The sequence below is a fragment of the Pogoniulus pusillus genome, chromosome Z (genome assembly GCF_015220805.1).
Source record: "Pogoniulus pusillus isolate bPogPus1 chromosome Z, bPogPus1.pri, whole genome shotgun sequence".
In the NCBI taxonomy this organism is placed as follows: domain Eukaryota; kingdom Metazoa; phylum Chordata; class Aves; order Piciformes; family Lybiidae; genus Pogoniulus; species Pogoniulus pusillus.
The window spans coordinates 12992808-13010782 of NC_087309.1; the positions used below are offsets into that span (position 1 = coordinate 12992808).

General features: G+C 43.5%; 1 protein-coding gene across 4 annotated transcripts in view; it reads right to left on the reverse strand.

The window, feature by feature from the left end:
• Positions 1-17975, reverse strand: part of UNC13B (unc-13 homolog B) — a 292568-nt gene that overhangs the window by 19302 nt on the left and 255291 nt on the right. For all 4 annotated transcript variants that reach the window (XM_064140891.1, XM_064140890.1, XM_064140889.1 and 1 more), the window contains 3 exons: positions 13703-13791; positions 8782-8934; positions 7759-7882 (listed from right to left, as the gene is read on the reverse strand). In XM_064140891.1, coding sequence (XP_063996961.1) covers positions 7759-7882; positions 8782-8934; positions 13703-13791 — 366 coding nt within the window. The remainder of the gene's footprint in view (positions 1-7758; positions 7883-8781; positions 8935-13702; positions 13792-17975) is intronic.

A 17975-nucleotide genomic window follows, 5' to 3' on the forward strand; every position in this document is an offset into this window, starting at 1 on the left:
CTTTGTCTCTTCTCAACTGTAAGTGGTTGTTAGGGGCTAGTTACAAGCATGTGTGCCACCATAGGTGTCAGCTGAGCAGGCCTGGGGAACATCTTGGCTGAATCCCTGAAATAAGTTTCCCAGGACAGACACTTGGTTCTTTCCAATAAGGGTCTTTTTGCTCAGGAAAACAAGTGGAGAAGATGATGGGTGCTCGGTTGGACTGGCTGATCTTGGAGGTCTCTTCCAACCTGGTTGATTCTATGATTCTAAGCTCATCTTATCTGAAGACTTCTAGCTCCATGAAAGCCATGTTTCCCCAGAGGTCTCCAGTAAATCCAATTCTCCTTCCTTCTCCTTTACTACCCTTTCTCAGCAGTTTTTCACCCTCTCAATCACAAACAAGTGCCATGACTACTCCCAGCTCCTAGATCTTTAGAAACATAATGAAGAAAAATATAACCCCAAAATCATCACACTGGCCTTAGCCCCCACATATGGTGCTTATTTTTTCTTTCTATTTGTTTATTCATTGCCTTTTAAGTCAGCAGTCTATGGAGCAGGAACTACCCCACACATAACATTTGCAGAGGATACTCTGGGGACTACAGACCATTGTTGAAATAATTTCCCCCTCCCCAGGACTGAGGCTAACATTTCCCACTGTTTCTAGAGGTAGCAGGTACCCTTTTTCATAAGGAAAGCTGGCAAACATTTTACAGCTGTAACACTGGAAAAACTGAGACTTGCTCTGGGGACACTGAGCACCCTCTGATCATTACAGAAGCAGTTCAGAAGTGAAATTTTAAATGAGGTATTTTTCCCTCAGTTTTGCTACCTTCTGAAATTTCTTCCAGCTGAAAGACTCTGCGACTTGCAATCAGAGACAACCTCTTGATTTGCTCTATTCATAACAATCACTGCTCCTTAGCCTTTTATGTTTGCTGAATACGAATCAATACAGAATGAACATCACTGATTTTGTGGCTCAACAGAAGCTCTTGATAATTGATTAAATCCCCAAGTACTTTGGGGAGGGGGGGAAAAAGGGCAAGCAAGGACAATGCATCCATAAAGGAAAGCTCCTGAAATGAGTCTGGGAGCTTACTTGCTGTGTTAAAGTGCCCAGAATTAAACTGAAAGAATACAAAACTCCCTGTACTTCTCGTGTGTGAGGCTGAGTATGACTGCACAGTAAGAGCAACACAGAGATTTCTCTGTGGGCCACAGCAAATAATCCACCAAGGGACATGGCTTCAGCCAGCACTCAACAGATACCCAACAGACACACCTGCTGTTCTGCACAATTGGTCACAAAGCTTGTTTGACTAATGAGTCTCAAAACTTAAGGTTTTCATGCCTGTTAACCAAGCAGGGAGGGGGGGGAAAAAAAAAGAAGACAAAACCCAAAAAGCCTCCAAATTCTTATAACCTGAATTTTGAAAAGGTTAAATGAGTAGTGTCAAAACACACTAAAATTAACATTTGTTAAGCCACTCTTTTCATCATTTTGTTGTTGTTGTTCACGTTCATTTGAACAAGAACAACATTAACTAGCCTAGGCACGTAGTATGTCCCTGCCACAGGTTGCTAAGGAGGGCAGGTTGGTAACACTGAGCAATAACCAGGGACTTGTTACGCTTCAGGGGACAAAGCTGCTCAGACAACTATCCCTCAGTTCTTGGCCACTAAGAAAATCCTCATCAATCAATGTCAATCCCTGTCAGTGTGTCTGCAAGAAGTTATTTTACTGTTTCTTCAAGTTTGTGGTTTTTTTTTCCACCAGTGCTGGTAATATCTAATGAAAATCAGGACAGCTCCTTCCTCTGCCAAATGGCATTCTTGTAAACCAGATGCTATCCTTCTCCAAAACAGGTTGGTTTTTTTTTTTTTCTTAATGGGAAACATATCACAAGACTCTACAGACAGCATTTATTCCAGGTACATCTCTAGGGAATGAAAACAACAAATGTATCAGGCAGCTTCGAGAGAAGCTTCCCACAACAGAATTTATTGAAAATGTCAAGAGTAGAATATGAGGAAAAACGAAGCTCTTACACTAAAAGGTTTCTGCCCAGACCTCTGGCAGCTGGAAATGAGACAGACCTTAATGCTGGTTTTCCATGTTCTTCCAAGTAAATTAGTTTTAGCTTCCTAAAACTTAGACCTTGGAGTCCTGGTGGACAGCAAATTCTGTATGGACCAGCAATGTGCCCTTGTGGCCAAGAGAGCTAATGGCATCCTGGGGTGCATCGGGAAAAGTGTAGCCAGCAGGTCTAGGGATTGGAGTCGCCGTCCCTGGAGGCATTCATGAAAAGCCTGGATGGGCCACTCAGTGCCATGGTCTAGTTGACTGGATAAGGTTGGGTGCTAGGTTGGACTGGCTGATCTTGGAGGTCTCTTCCAACCTGGTTGATTCTGTGATTCTAAGAAACTCCCTAGACCTGCTGGCTACACTATGATTCTCCCCCTCTGCTCTAGTGAGATCACACCTGGAACACTGTGTCCAGTTTTGGGCTTCTCAGTTCAAGAGAGTAAGGGACCTGGAGGAAACAAGTTCAGTAGAGAGCCACAGTGATGAGTGGAAGACTTGAGCATCTCCCATATGGAGATAGACTGAGAGCCTTGGGGCTGTTAAGTCTGGAGAAGATAAGATTGAGAGAAGATTTGATCAATGTATACAAATATGTGACGGGTGGATGAGGCCAATCTCTTCTTGCTGGTCAGCAGCAATAAAACAAGGGGCAACAGATACAGATTGGAAAACAGAAGGTTTCACCTCAACATGAAGAGACTTCTCTACAGTGTGGGTGACAGATCCCTGGAGTAGGCTCTCCCATGACAGCTTGTGGAGTCTCCTTCTCTGGAGACATTCAAAACCTGCCTGGATGCACCGCTGTGTGAGCTACCCCAGGGGATCCTGCCTTGGCAGGAAGGTTGGACTCAATGATCTCTGGAGGTCCCTTCCAACCTCTCAAGTTCCCTGATTCTGTGATTTACTTTTTGGAAGCATGGAACACGTTGAGATTTTAAATGATTTTAAATGCCTTGTTAACCATCTGGTTTTGGGGTTTTTTTTCCTCAAGGTGAAGCATTTAGAGAAGGATGATCAGCTGACTCGAGTCTAATTGCTAGGAGCCACTGGAGCAGCACTGGCTTGTGTTGCACGAGGCTCACACTGTGATAGCTTAACTGCCCTGCTGCTCAGCTGACAAAATCAGGAAACAAAAGATTACTGCAAGACTTCTGAATTCCAGTCCTTTTCTGAAAATAATATATTATTATTTGGGCTTATATTTTGGGAACATACCCATGCAAGAAAGTTTCATCTGAAACTGAACTTTCTGCAAAAAATACCAACAACCAAACCATCCTGAGTTAATGTCTGCTACCACTAGAGACTATTTTTAGCAGTTTTGGTGTGCAAAACTCTGAGGCTTGAATGGGAGGGTGAAAAGAGGAAAATGACTATACTACCTGCTAGTACAGAGATCTGAGCACACATGCAGTTCAAAGACCATAATTTCATTCAGGTCTAGGAAAGCTTTCTCTCCTCTTTACAGAGGTAGTCTTGGGCTTTTCTGCTCCTGGCAGAAATACAAGGGAGATAATTCATTTAAACGAACATCAGTTCAGAAAGGTTTTGGGAAATCTCCTAAAGCCACCTCTTCTGCATCACAGAAGGTAGGAGAGATCTGCAGAGGGACCTCGGGAGGATGGGCACAGACCAGTGCCATGAGTTATAACAAGTCCAAGTACCAGGTTCTGCACTTTGGCTGGGGACAGTGGCTGGAGAACAGCTAGGCAGACCTGGAGGTACTGGTTGACAGTGACTGAACATGAGCCAGCAGTGTGTCCAGGTGGCCAAAAAGGCCAATGGTATCCTGGCCTGTATTAGGAATAATGTGGCCAGCAGGACCAGGAAAGTCATTCTGCCAATGTACTCAGAACTGGTTAGGCCATACCTTGAGTACTGTGTCCAGTTCTGGGGCCCTCAATTTAAGAAAGATGTTGAGGTGCTTGAACATGCCTAGAGAAGGGCACCAGGGCTGGTGAGGGGGCTGGAGAACAGACCTCTGAGGAGAGGCTGAGGGAGCTGAGGGTGTTCAGCCTGGAGGAGGCTCGAGGGAGAACTTATTGCTCTCTACAACTGCCTGAAAGGAGGTTGTAGCCAGGTGAAGGTGCTGGTATCTTCTCCCAGGCAATCAGTGAGAGAAGAGGACACAGCCTCAAGCTGTGCCAGGGCAGGTTTAGGCTGGATGTCAGGAAGAAGTTCTTCATAGAAAGAGTGATTGGCATTGGAATGGGCTGCCCAGGGAGGTGATGGAGTCACCATCCCTGGAGGTGTTTAAAAGGAGACTGACAGAGGCACTTAGTACCATGGTTTAGTTAATTAGAAGGTGTTGGGTGATAGGTTGGACTTGATGATCTCAAAGGTATTTTCCAACCTGATTTATTCTGTGATTCTGGGAGTGGTGCTGCTTACAGATGAACCTGAAGAAGAGCTGCTTTGGAAGTCAAGTGTAAAGTTTGTCTGCAGCTTGAAGAAAATTCTGGACCACATTCTCATTCAATGAACAGAAGTCTGATGAGTAGATTAAAAAAATCACAGCAGAAGCAAGTGCAAATAGAGCTTCACATGAATGGCTGCACCATACCATGTGAAATAAATCAAGGAAAGACTCCAGAGGTATCATCTGTGTGTAAATTAAGCAACTCTTCACTGACCTGACTAGTCACTGTTGGCATGCTGTAGTTTCATCCTGAGCAGTGAGAGATAAAGAAATGTATAACTAATCTGTTAATATCTCCTGGTGTTGTGCACTGAACCCCAAAATAAGGTTTTCCAGAGAGCTATGTCTGCATACCTGCTCATCCAAAACAGGGCATTTAATTAAATGATGACCTTTACTTAAACTAGTGAGGTATAAACTGCCTGGTGAGGTACTGGAGATCATATTGCTACTAATCTCACAATGCAGGGGCAGTCAATGCTCAGAGAGGTAGAACACACTCATATGAAAGTCATTTAAGGTACCTGCAGCTCAGATCCTCAGTGTGGGAGGCTGTAAAACTGCCCATTTCCATTGGGGCAGTTCACAGGCAGTAGCTGACTGCTTCCTTACCTAAGCCCTCACTACACAAAATCTTCCAGAAGCAGCAGAGAATGGAAGAGCAGAGCTCATATTTTCTTCCCTGTGTAATACAGGCAGAGTTAATCTAAGTGGAATAGATCAGTCTGGAAAGTAACAGGCATTAAAGCACTGTGCAATACCAGGGCCATGCAAGTGACAGGTGAGACATGGAGCAGTGCTTCAGGAACCTTCTACTGGAGTATGTTTTTCATGACCAGCACCAAAACCCCTTTTTCACCTCCATCAGTTTTACAGAAAGGAGAGAAAATATTCCATAACAGGAACTCTTCCCACCAATAAAAGAGCTGAGGAGGACTTTCAGGAGGGAAATCCCTATCCAGTGGTCCTTCCAACATGGATGGACAGCCCTCTATTGCAGAGAGCTGGGAGGAAAATAAGTTACAGTGCCTGCATCTATTTCTGAGTCTGATGTGCTCTCAGAAGAAACAAACAAAAAGAAAGTAAAATTAGATAAGAGGTGCATGACAGATAATTAGAATAGCAAGGAGAAAGTACTGCTTCTGCTCACACTGACAGCCCTCAGTTCTGCATTGTCTAGTCATGCCAGCCTTCACTACTAGGCATGATGAATAAGTCCCAGGAGACAGTGGAAGAGGCCCTTTGTCCTTTTATCCCATCTAGCCTCACCACAAGTTCCCTGTTCAAGGATTACAGACAAGATCATTTTAATTTGGAGTGTGCTGCCAGCAGGTTTGCTCATGACAGAAAGCTGGGAGAAGTGGCTGACACACAGAAGGCTGTGCTGTCATTCAGTGAGACTCAGACAGGTTGAGAGTTGGGCAGGGAGAAAGTGAAGGAGATTCAACAAGGGCAAGTGTAGAGTCTTGCACCTGGGAAAGAACAATCACATGGATCAGTTTAGGTGGGGAACTGATCTGAAGGAGAGCAATGAAGGGGAAAAGGACCTATGGGACCTAGAGGATGAGAGGTTGGCCATGAGCCAGCAGCGTGCTCCCGTGGCCCAGAAGAGCCATTTTGGGGTGTATTAGAAGGACTGTGGATAGCTGGTCAAGAGAGGTTCTCCTCCCCCCTCTACTTTGCCCTGGTAAGGCTGCATCTGGAGTACTGCATCTAGTTCTGGGTCCTCCAGTTAAAGAAGGACATAGAATTGCTTGAGAGAATCCAGAGCAGAGCCACAAAGATGATCGAGGGAATGGAACACCCTTCTTAACAAAAAGAGACTAAGGGAGCTGGGGCTCTTCAGCTTGGAGAAGAGGAGACTGAGAGGAGAACCCTGTTCATGTTTATAAATATGTAAAGGGTGAGTGACAGAAGGGTGGAGCTAGGCTCTGTTTGGTTATACCTGATAATGGGGGTGTTTAGCCTGGAGAAGAGGAGGCTCAGGGGGGACCTCACTGCTGTCTACAACTACCTTAGGGAGGCTGTAGCCAGGTGGGGGTTGGTCTCTTCTTCCAGGCAACCACCAATAGAACAAAGGGACACAGTCTCAAGTTTTGTAGGGGGAAGTATAGGCTGGATGTTAGGAGGAAGTTGTTGGCAGAGAGAGTGATTGGCATTGGAATGGGCTGCCCAGGGAGGTGGTGGAGTCACTGTTGCTGGAGGTGTTCAAGCAAAGCCTGGATGAGGCACTCGGTGCCATGGTCTAGTTGACTGGCTAGGGCTGGGTGCTAGGTTGGACTGGATGATCTTGGAGGTCTCTTCCAACCTGCTTGATTCTATGATTCTATGCCTGATACAGGTTTGCCCAAGAAGTCCACTAAAAATATGTGGGCAACTGCTGAACAGTGAAAACCACAATTTGTCTACCCACTACTGGGGAAACAAACAAACAAACAAACAAAAAAAATCAGTGTACATCAGCTACACACTGTGAGTTTACTCCAACGCACAGGAAAAGTTCTGCATCATCTCTAAACAATGAGCCTTCACACTGCCTCCAACTGAATGTCATCCATCAAAGCAGCTGGGCATACATGACTGACATTTAATCAGTGTCTGTGCTTTTTCAAAACTGAGGAAGAGTTAATCTTCCATTGTTAAAAACATCCCTACATTCATGACACATTCATCCATCACATCCACACAGCTGAGCAATTATATAAAAGACTACCTTGGAAGGCAAACTATCTGGACATGCTTCCTACTACCCAATATCAAAGACAGAAATTATGCCAGCTCATACTGATGTTAAAGCCTTCTGGGGGCTAAACCAGGAGGTGATGTCATTAAAAACAAGCCCAAATTAACCACATTCATACAAAGAGACACCTGACTAGCAGATAACAATAATTAGGCACAAGTATTTATCGGTGCTGATCTAACACCATGAAGACAATGCTAACTGCTCAATAATCCCTTATACAGCTCTTTTTAAAAGACTGTGAAACTCTTACCACTGTGATTGGGTTCACACAATGGCAACTTCTTCTGGATGATGAATTTTTAATTGTTTTTCTTCTAGGGCATGCTCTGTATCTTGAAACCCTACTATAAATAGAGCTGCACTCTAACTTTGCTAGTTTACAGATGTATTTTTCCACCCTCAAGCAGGCTGCATACAGGCAAATTTACCTGGACAGATGACTCATTAGGTCGAGGAGGTGAGTTACACAGACAATAGCAAAACTTTCTGCTATGAGTCAGGAAGGAGAAAACGTTTTACCGTGTGATCTGTAAGAGGAGGCAGAACAATCAGCTTCTCCATGGTATTCATTACCACCCTCCAGAGCTCCTTCAGCACCCGCTTCAACACTGTCTTTTCACACACAGTAGCAAACAGTGTTAGGCTGCAGGAAGAGAACTACAACTTAGTAAGTTCAAAGTAGGCAGATAGCAAGGAAAAAGGAGATGTGTATAGGAGAATCAGTGCCTCATCTATGGCAGTTCGCCATAATGGTTGTTTTTAGGGTAAAAGTTATCACTTTTCCCAAAGCAGAATCTGTCTTCGCCCTTGGAGGTCTACCACTAAAGACATTTGGCCAAAATAGATTACTGGCATTTCTGTTTATTCACCTGAGGATTACAGAAGGTAACACTAAGATAGTGGTTGGGAACAGTCCACATAAGAGCAGGTGCCACTGAGCTGGTTCTCTATAAGAAGATACCTCCCAATGTACCAGGTTTACAGAGCATTTACATAGGGGAAAAACAAAACAAAACAAAATAAAAACCATCCAAAACAAATAAAGAATAATAAATTTTAAATTTCAAGTAATTACTATAATTATTTTTGATTAATACATAAATTAGTACTTCCCAGAGTATCATCCAGAAGTTCCTACATGTATTATGATAGCTTCTCAAGTGTCTAAAATTTTCCACCTCTATAAACACCTCAAAGTGTTTCTTGGTCTCCACTGCATTTTGTTGCAGTTTTATTCATGAACAGAATCAAAACTTGCAGCTAGTAAAGTTAAAATTCCTGTCTTTCCCTCTACCTGATAAGCAATGTCCTTTTCTGATTGCTGTAAATGCTGGAGGCAAAAAGGAGAACTGAGTGTTTCTGGCACTGAATGAAGTCTAAAGAGGCTTGAGAGGGAGGCAGATATGAGAAGAAAAGCCATTAAATTCATCCTGAAAATTTGGAGACCAAGCATTTCAAGAACAAACCAAGAACACAGAGTTATTTCTCCCCTTCCAAACTCAATGCATTGTATCTGTAACATGCATTTGAATGCCCCCTTACTTTCCATCCAGGAAATCCATCAGTGGCCTCAGGACATTATCTGCATCTTGTGCAACTGTGTTTCTGGCATTAGCAGCAACGTTTCCTGTTCCTTTAACTTGACAGAGGATATCAGACATTTGCTTGACACACTCATCAATACGAGTCTGAAAGCTGAACAGTTAGGAGAGAGGAAAAACAGGGTTATCAGCTGCAGAGACTTCAGCTCTAAGCCATAAAGTAGCATATTGCAATTCCATAAACCATGCAGTCACAGAATTACAGAACATTAGAGACTGGGAGGGACCTCCAGAGATCCTCCAGTCCAACATCCCTATCAAGGCAGGATCCCTCAGGACAGTTAGCTCAGGAATGCATCCAGCCAGGTTTTGAAGGTCTCCAGAGAAGGAGACTCCACAACCTCTCTGGGTAGCCTCACTGTAAAGAAGCCACTCCTCATGTTGAGGGGAAACCTTCTATCTTCCAATTTGTAGCAGTCCTGCAGTAATCTTTTGTTTCCTAATTTTGTCAGCTGAGCAGCAGGGCAGTTAAGCTATCACAGTGTGAGCCTCATGCAACACAAGCCAGTGCTGCTCCAGTGGCTCCTAGCAATTAGACTCGAGTCAGCTGATCATCCTTCTCTAAATGCTTCACCTTTGTGGAAAAAAAAACCCCAAACCAGATGGTTAACAAGGCATTTAAAATCATTTAAAATCTCAATGTGTTCCATGCTTCCAAAAAGTAAATCACAGAATCAGGGAACTTGAGAGGTTGTAAGGGACCTCCAGAGATCATTGAGTCCAACCTTCCTGCCAAGGCAGGATCCCCTGGGGTAGTTCACACAGCAGTGCATCCAGGCAGGTTTTGAATGTCTCCAGAGAAGGAGACTCCACAAGCTGTCATGGGAGAGCCTACTCCAGGGATCTGTCACCCACACTGTAGAGAAGTTTCTCTTCATGTTGAGGTGAAACCTTCTGTTTTCCAATCTGTATCTGTTGCCCCTTGTTTTATTGCTGCTGACCAGCAAGAAGAGATTGGCCTCATCCACTTGACACCCTCCCCTCAGATATTTGTATACATTGATCAGATCTTCTCTGCATCTTATCTTCTCCAGACTTAACAGCCCCAGGCCTCTCGGTCTATCTCCATAGAGGAGATGCTCAAGTCACCCAGTTACACCCTTCCTGAGATCCGCTACTCATTTCCTCACTGTATTTATTACCAAGGGCTATGCTATTCACTTCCTTATGCCCATCACCCACAGACAGCCTAGGACCTCTGAGCACAAGACACAATCACATTTGAGAGGAGCTCATTTTTTCAGCTTGCAAAAAGAATTATCATTTCCTGACTTCAAGTCACACTGCTGTTCTCAGCTCTGAGCACCCTGCTGTATCTTTGCTTTCTATACACAGGGCATTCTGCTACAGAGACTGGGATACTGTGGACAGAGCTATGGCACAACACATGCACAACTCTTGAGTACCCAGCATTCCACTGGCAGTAATCCACCTGGCTAGGAACTATCATAAACTTAAGTCTTTAAAATAATAGAGGCAGGCATAAACTGAATCCAGTCCACTGCCATGCAGTCTGTGCTATATCAAGGTGTTGAAATGGTGTATGGGACTAAGCTGTACAATGAACAGTATCACCATAATACTGTGACCTGCAAGGCATTAAAGCTCAGTTACTTCTCCAACTCTTACTGTGAAAAGAAGGTTCAAAGAGAAAGAATATAATGGTTAAAAATGATGAGTAGATCACTTCAGCTGTCAGCAGATCAGTTGAGCAAATGAAAGAACCCCAAGCAGCCCTACAGGCTGGGGACTGAGTGGCTGGAGAGCAGCCAGGAGGAAAGGGACCTGGGGGTACTGATGGATAGTAAGCTGAAGATGAGCCAGCAGTGTGCCCAGGTGGCCAAGAGAGCCAATGGCATCCTGGCCTGCATCAGGAACAGTGTGGCCAGTAGGACAAGGGAGGTTGTTCTTGCCCTGTCCTCAGCACTGGTCAGGCCACACCTTGAGTGCTGTGTCCAGTTCTGGGCCCCTCAATTCAAGAGAGATGTTGAGGTGCTGGAACATGTCTAGAGAAGGGCAACAAAGCTGGTGAGGGGCCTGGAGCACAAATCCTATGAGGAGAGGTTGAGGGAGCTGCGCCTGTTTAGCCTGGAGAAGAGGAGGCTCAGGGGTGATCTTATTACTGTCTACAACTACCTGAAGGGGCATTGTAGCCAGGTAGGGGGTGGCCTCTTCTCCCAGGCAACCAGCAATAGAACAAGGGGACACAGTCTCAAGTTGTGCCGGGGTAGGTATAGGCTGGATGTTAGGAAGAAGTTCTTCCCAGAGAGAGTGATTGGCATTGGAATGGGCTGCCCAGGGAGGTGGTGGAGGCACCGTCCCTGGGGGTCTTCAAGAAAAGCCTGGCTGAGGCACTTAGTGCCATGGTCTAGTTGACTGGACAGGGCTGGGTGCTAGGTTGGACTGGATGATCTTGGAGGTCTCTTCCAACCTGGTTGATTCTATGATTCTATGAAAATGCTTCGACATTTAAAAGAACACTTACTAACAAGAAGCATTTAGCTATCCACTGATAGCCAAAAGGGTTTGAAACCAGGAAGAGAAGTCAGTGCTAGGAGCTAAAGATTCAAGACAGTAGACAAGTTTGGAAGTCCGCTTTAGACTTGCACAAGTGGCCTGAACTCCTGCTGTGAGCCACACAATACGTCTGTGCGTTGGGTACTAGCATACAAGTCCTCTGCTCTGTGGATTTCACCTTCTTCATCTCACCATCTCTTTTCTCTCCTTCACTGCCTCACTGTCTCACCTGCTCACTTCTATCCTGCCTCTCACTGCAGCAGTTCCAGAGCTGCCTTTCTCTGTAGCTCTACTTCTGCTTTCCCCTTTTCTGGCAGGAAGGGGCTTGTAGCAGTCAGTTGTGGCCACGACAGCTTACTGAGAGACATATGCCACATCAAGTGAACTACAACCAAGGATTTCCTGTATGGTTGACAGTCCCTGCTCTGTAACAGGCTAATCCCACCCCATTTTTCTCTCAGATACCGCATCAGTTGCAGGACCTTGTTTCAATGTGCTGTAACACCCAAGACAGGGGTTGAAGAACAAGAGAATACCTCAAAATACAACAATTAATGAGGCAAAACGGTCACCAATTATGAAAGATGATGGATAAGTTACTGTGGTGACAGGTTCACCTCAAAGCAAAGCTCCTGTAGATGCACAGCTTCACAGAAGCCCTTGGCAACGATAAGTGAAAAGATAACTTCACCTACACTCATCAGATGGCCTTCTGCTCCACAACTCCTGCAGAAATTCCCTCCTTCACTCCTAGGGCCTCCAAGAACAAGACAACAGCTAGCCTTATGAGAACAATAAACACTTTCAAGGCTTCTTTTCTCTGTAATATCATTTAAAGCAGAAAATGCTTCTGTGTCCAGACATAGTCCTCTCTCAGGACAAAGGTGGTGAAGCTCTCTGGATGTGTGCTGCTTTCCCAGCAAGGCACAATTATTCCACACAGATGAAGAAAAGTTATGAACTGCAGTGTCAGGTGTGCACAGTGTTGTAGGAGCAACTGTTCACAAAGTCTACACAGAATATTGCAGGTATCTGCCTTACCTCCCACATTTACATCTTTCAGAAGATCCTGCTTATATAGTATATTGCAACTCTGCTTTTCATTTCCTATTAATGTTAAGGAATGAGCAAAGCATCTGGGCCATGTGACTGGCTAAAGCTCTTGCTGGCACATCTGTCTAAAACACTCCCTGGTGTATATGCTGATAACAAGTAATCTCTTTAAATCATATTTTCAAATGTCAAGATTTTACCCTAATTGTCTTGTAGCAGGGACAGCATGGAGACAGGTCTCTGATAACAAAAATCATCCCCTAATTATGCTTCTTCGCTCATCCTCCATCTAATTTATGAAGCTAACTGATTCAATTCAACTACAGTTTGAATTTCTCCATTTCTACTGCTGGCATCCATAACTAGCAATGGGAAGTCCTCACCTCCCTGCTTAGATCTGCATGCTCAGTTCCAGATAGTCTCTGACAAACCCCACTGTGATTTTTTGGTCATAATTACTGCAGATCCACAGGCTGTAGAGGGCCAAGCTGGCAGAAGTTGCTTTATTCCCCCTTATTCATGTTTCACCTATATTTCAGTTCATGTCTATCTTAATCTCACCATGAAGCATATCATTAAAGGAACAGGGTTCATCATGAGAAGGGGTTGCTTTTGAAGATCATCTGGGAGCCATGTATTTCTAGGTTGTGCTTAAATGACATATTTTGTGGTTCACCTCAAAATTATTACTGAGTCAAGCACACTTCTTTGCTCAGTAAATGTCAACACGATTTGCAGTAAAACTTTAATTACCATTCATTATTATGGCAATAATTAAAAGAGGAGTTCTCCTCAAAACATTACAAAACACCATTCAATGCAGCATTAGAACAAGTTAATGCTGAGTCCTAACCTTATCTCCTTCTTGCTCCTATACTCTTTTCACAATGAGAACTCAGTTGGCTGTTGCGTACACTTCGAGCAGAACATTTGAACAAGAACGCTGCTGCAGAAGCACCAAGCTGGAAACTGCTCTTCCAGCAATAAAGAAGCAGACAGCTCTGTAAGTGACAAGCACTGCTTACATAAAAACATCCCTCTCTGTAATTTAAACACATTTCACAGTTGAGAGACCTCTGTGTTACATTTCTGAGGAGAGCGCTAGAGAGACTTCAAAAACATTTCTAACTTCTTCAGATGGTCCCTGTGAATTTATGAGAGACTGTGAATTTATAACAATAAGATAAATACAATGCAGTTGACATGAGTTTCTTTTTTCCTTCCTAACCTGACTGAGTCAGACTAGGCAGAGAAAGGGAATATTTAAATGGCAGAGACTTTGTTATACTCACCTGTTACCAAATACAGCACTTAGCTCATCCAAGACATTGTTCAGCTTCACCTGGAGCTCTTTGAGATGTTCACTTGCTTCTGCATCCAACTGTGGATGAAAGAACATTTAGCTCCAACCCAGATTGCAGTCAGTCTGCAGTCTTTCATAGTGCTTTTCTTCACTGGTGAGGCTACTCTTAATAAGCAGGTGAACTACCTGTACTGGACTCTGTCAGCTAGGATGCTCTCCTTCACTGCCTGATGCTGTTACAGAAGGTGGATTTCTCCAGTCTTCAATACCCTTCAATACTCTTCCTGGTATTTATAAAGTTGAGAAAACAAAGTGAATGTGACCTCCCTATGACCAACAGAGTAAGCAGACTGAGAAATCATCAAGTGCTGTGCATCACCTTGCACTCACAGGTCATTTTAACCCTGTAAGTCCAGAAGGAGAGAGGGCTTTTCAGACTGGATGTTATTGAATTGTGCATTTTTCCATGCATAGTCTTGAAAGATGCTATTTCACCTTCCATGCTGTTGTCAAGTGTTCAAAGTGAAGACTGACCTAGCCACTGCTCTCAAAAGACTGGACCCTAGCTATTTGGAATATGTGGCCACAAAATCATGGCAGGAAATGTGCACCATTTGCTTTAGGGAAGCATCATCTCAGCTATGGGTATTGAGCACAAGTAGCTCTTGTATTGTTTTATGTGTTTCCTTTTTCACATGTTTAGAGATTTCATCAAAAAGAGTGTCCCAAGCATTACATGGACACCGATGACACCTTGGCACACACTGCAAGGAACTACTTCCCCCTTACTATCAGCCCAAAGCCACCTGCTTTCACATTGAACAGTGCATTTTATTCCAGCTGCAGCCACCCCTCCAACCTCAAAAAAGCCACTTCTGAGCAACCTACCTGCATGTGTACATAACACATGCTGAATGCTTTGGTATCACTTGCTCTCAAAAAGTAACTTGTAAAAGAGATTTGCCTTTGTATGCAGCCAGGCAAGCTGCTTGTAAAACAAAAACCTCCCAGAAACGTTTGCTTTTGGCATTCAGAGCTCCAGCCCTTACCTCTAAGGCAGAGCATCTATTTACAAGTGTAATGAGCCAGATGCCAGTACCATGGTTAAAAATCAGCTTCGATTTTTACAGTATATTCACATATGCAGCTATAAAGGATTTTAACATGACAGGAGTTCCCATTTCTATATTCAGTGCTGAAGTCCTCTTCATATTCCTCAGCATCTGTCAGAGAGAGTCAGGCCTTAGGGGATTTGGACTCTGATCTATTCATCCTCCTGCTGTAAGCTGGCATGGAAAACTGAGTCTATCAGGCATTTGAAATTATGCTCATGAAACTCCTGGGTCAGAATTTAAGAAAAAAATAAAATTAACAAATAAAATCCCCCAAAGGATTATAGTTGTAGATATTATTAATTTTTTTTTGTTTAATCAGAGTGAATTTGTGTCCCTATTACCTTTATAACTCCCTTGCTCTATGAAGGCAGAAGGAAGATAATGTCATGCCAACCAGCAGTCATTCTAGACAGGCTGGTAGGTAAAACAGAACCAGCATCTGTTGACGGTGGTTTGTTTTGCCCCTGCATTAATCCTTCCCTTCTCTTACTGTGTAAAGGGATACGAGTCACAAGCTGTCCAGTTCACTATCTTGAATTAAAGGCAATGAACAGCAGATCTAAGGCAGGACCAGTTCATCATTCATCAAAACATTTCAAGTAACTGCTTTACCTCAATTTGCTATTCAAGTGGCTAACTCTGGGTTTAAAACGCAGACTAGCCCTGGCTAAGCATTAGAAGGAGAATCTCCTGAAGCAGTAATTGTACAGATTAACATGAAACTGAAGACATGAAAATTGCATGATAACAATCTGCTGCTGCTCAGCAGCTAATTCCTTGGGTTGCCTAAGCAGTGCTTGTCTCTGATACTCACCTCACATGAATCACCTTTGTAAAAAAAACAAAAGGGGGGTGGAGGTGGGGAGGGCACAGAAACGTTTTAAACTAGGCTTTCACAGCACATCTATGCTCCAGCAGTACAGCATCTCATAATTTCAGTAACTCGACCTCATAGCTCACATAAAGCTAAGCAAAACAATGGACTGCAGAGAGCCATCTCTCTCAAGTGAAAGGAGAGAAAGGCTTATTCTGGTGTCAGGGACAGCACACAGAGCTGGCTGAAAACTGCAGAACTGCAGAGGTGGGTAGAAAATACATCCACATTAGGTTTTATTGAATAAAGTATGAATAATTTAAAAAATAGGGCTGAGTTCAAGCAAACACCAGCAACAGCCCACCTTAACACAGAGCTAAAGTACAACTTCCATTCTGGGGGTGTAGTGGAACATTGGAATGGGTTGCTCAGGGAAGCAGCTGAGGCCCCATCCTTGAAGGTATTCAAGGTCAGGCTTCATAGGGCTCTGGGTAACGTGATCTAATGGAGGATGTCCCTGCTCCCTGCAGGGGGGTTGGACTAGATGACTCTTGAAGGTCCCTTCCAACCAAATCATTCCAGATTATATGATCCTATGAAATAAAGGTTTCAAAATATATTCACGTACCAAATTACTGTCCAGGACTTGCCCCTAGAATCCATTCATCCTTATGATTTTAATGCTACCTGCCACTCCATCAACACTGCCTTTTCTAAAACAAGTTTCAGGAAATGTCTGAGAATGCCTTTGAGCCACAGTGAAGCTGTTTTGATTCTACGAAATCAACATAGCTCAGAATGGAAATAAAAAGTGTTAATTATAGATCTTTAAAATCATTTGAGATGCTTCTTTCTATGTATGTGTGCATATATATGTATGTGTCTGTGATATACATATGTGCCTTGAAATTTCAAGCACAAATCCAAGAGAATCCCTCCACATAGAGTGCTCTAAAGCATCTGCTGCTGTCCTTGTTTCTCATCAGCAATGTTTGCAGACCACATGGTGTCAACACCTTAAACCCAGAGACACTGAGCAATTTTTGCACTGTTTTGTGTCTTCTGAATGAGTAAGAAGTGAAGGCAAAAGTGTCATGCCTCTTTGTAATGGGCAAGCCCTTCTGCTCCATGTTACAATATTATACTGCAGGATGACTATGAGTGAGTCTTATCCCTTGCTTTCTCTTGGTGCAACAGCAAATAAGCAATACAGATTTCCACAGGAGTGCTTGGCAAAAAGCACTAGGGAGTAGCAGTATTTCAAAGCTTTGCAGAGTTGCACAAGTGCTACAGCTACAGATGGGTCTGTGAATCAGAGCAGATGAAGCCACAAGCACACGTTAACTGAAACCAGTCCCCAGGGTCTGGCTTGACACATGGCACATCTAACACACCTGCCATAGGAACAATGGAACATACTGGTACCTAGTTCTTAAAAACACCTTTGAGAACACAGAAAAGTGAAGAGTTCAAGACAACCAGGACATACCATGTTACTTCCTTACTTCCCCAAGGAAGCAGTTCCTTTACGGGTAAAGCAGTCAGGATAACGCTTACTGCTGTGTAAGCTACTGTGATGGTTAGATGAATACAACTAAAATCTGTTACAGAAAGTAAGAGCTGCCTTCCTAAAGGAGAGATGAAACTCATATGCATTTCTAGCAGTAGATTTGTCTATGTGATCTATTTCCAAAGCTGTTGTCTCACCAATTGTTACTAATCAGATTCAATCTGTACCAGAAGAAGTACCTGAACTTGTTTAGTCTAGCAAAACAGAGGACCTGGAAGGTTTCAAGCCAAAAAGCAAAGAGCTACAATAGTCACCAAGAGGGAAAGCCCTAGTGATAGCAAGTAATGCAGACATCTAACACAAGACAATTTATTTCTGGTGATCAGTGGCAGCCTAATGAAGTGGACAAGCAGCATTTGAAAAGAAAAAGTCACCTATAAAAAACAGGTTTCCTTGTGCATCTGCCATATTTCTTCCTCTCTGTTTTGTTGCTCACAGTCTGGGCTTCCCTGGCCTTTTATTCCTTTTGGTTCCACAGTACAGGGGAAATAGTGGATTCATTACTTTACCTACATTTGCTGAGAAAAGTAAAACCTTTGAACAAGGGCAGACTGAAGAGGAGAGGTCTGTGATAGGACAAGTAGCCAACAGTCTTTAAAAATCCTTTCTTTCTCCCCCTATTTAACATACAGTATCAGGTGATACTTTCAAATACAGGGAAACTCTGCTTAATAGTCAGGACTATGGAAAAAAAAAAATGCAACAAAGTGATTATTTAAGGGCAATTAAGTACACATGGATGAAAACTTTCCAAACCAATTCA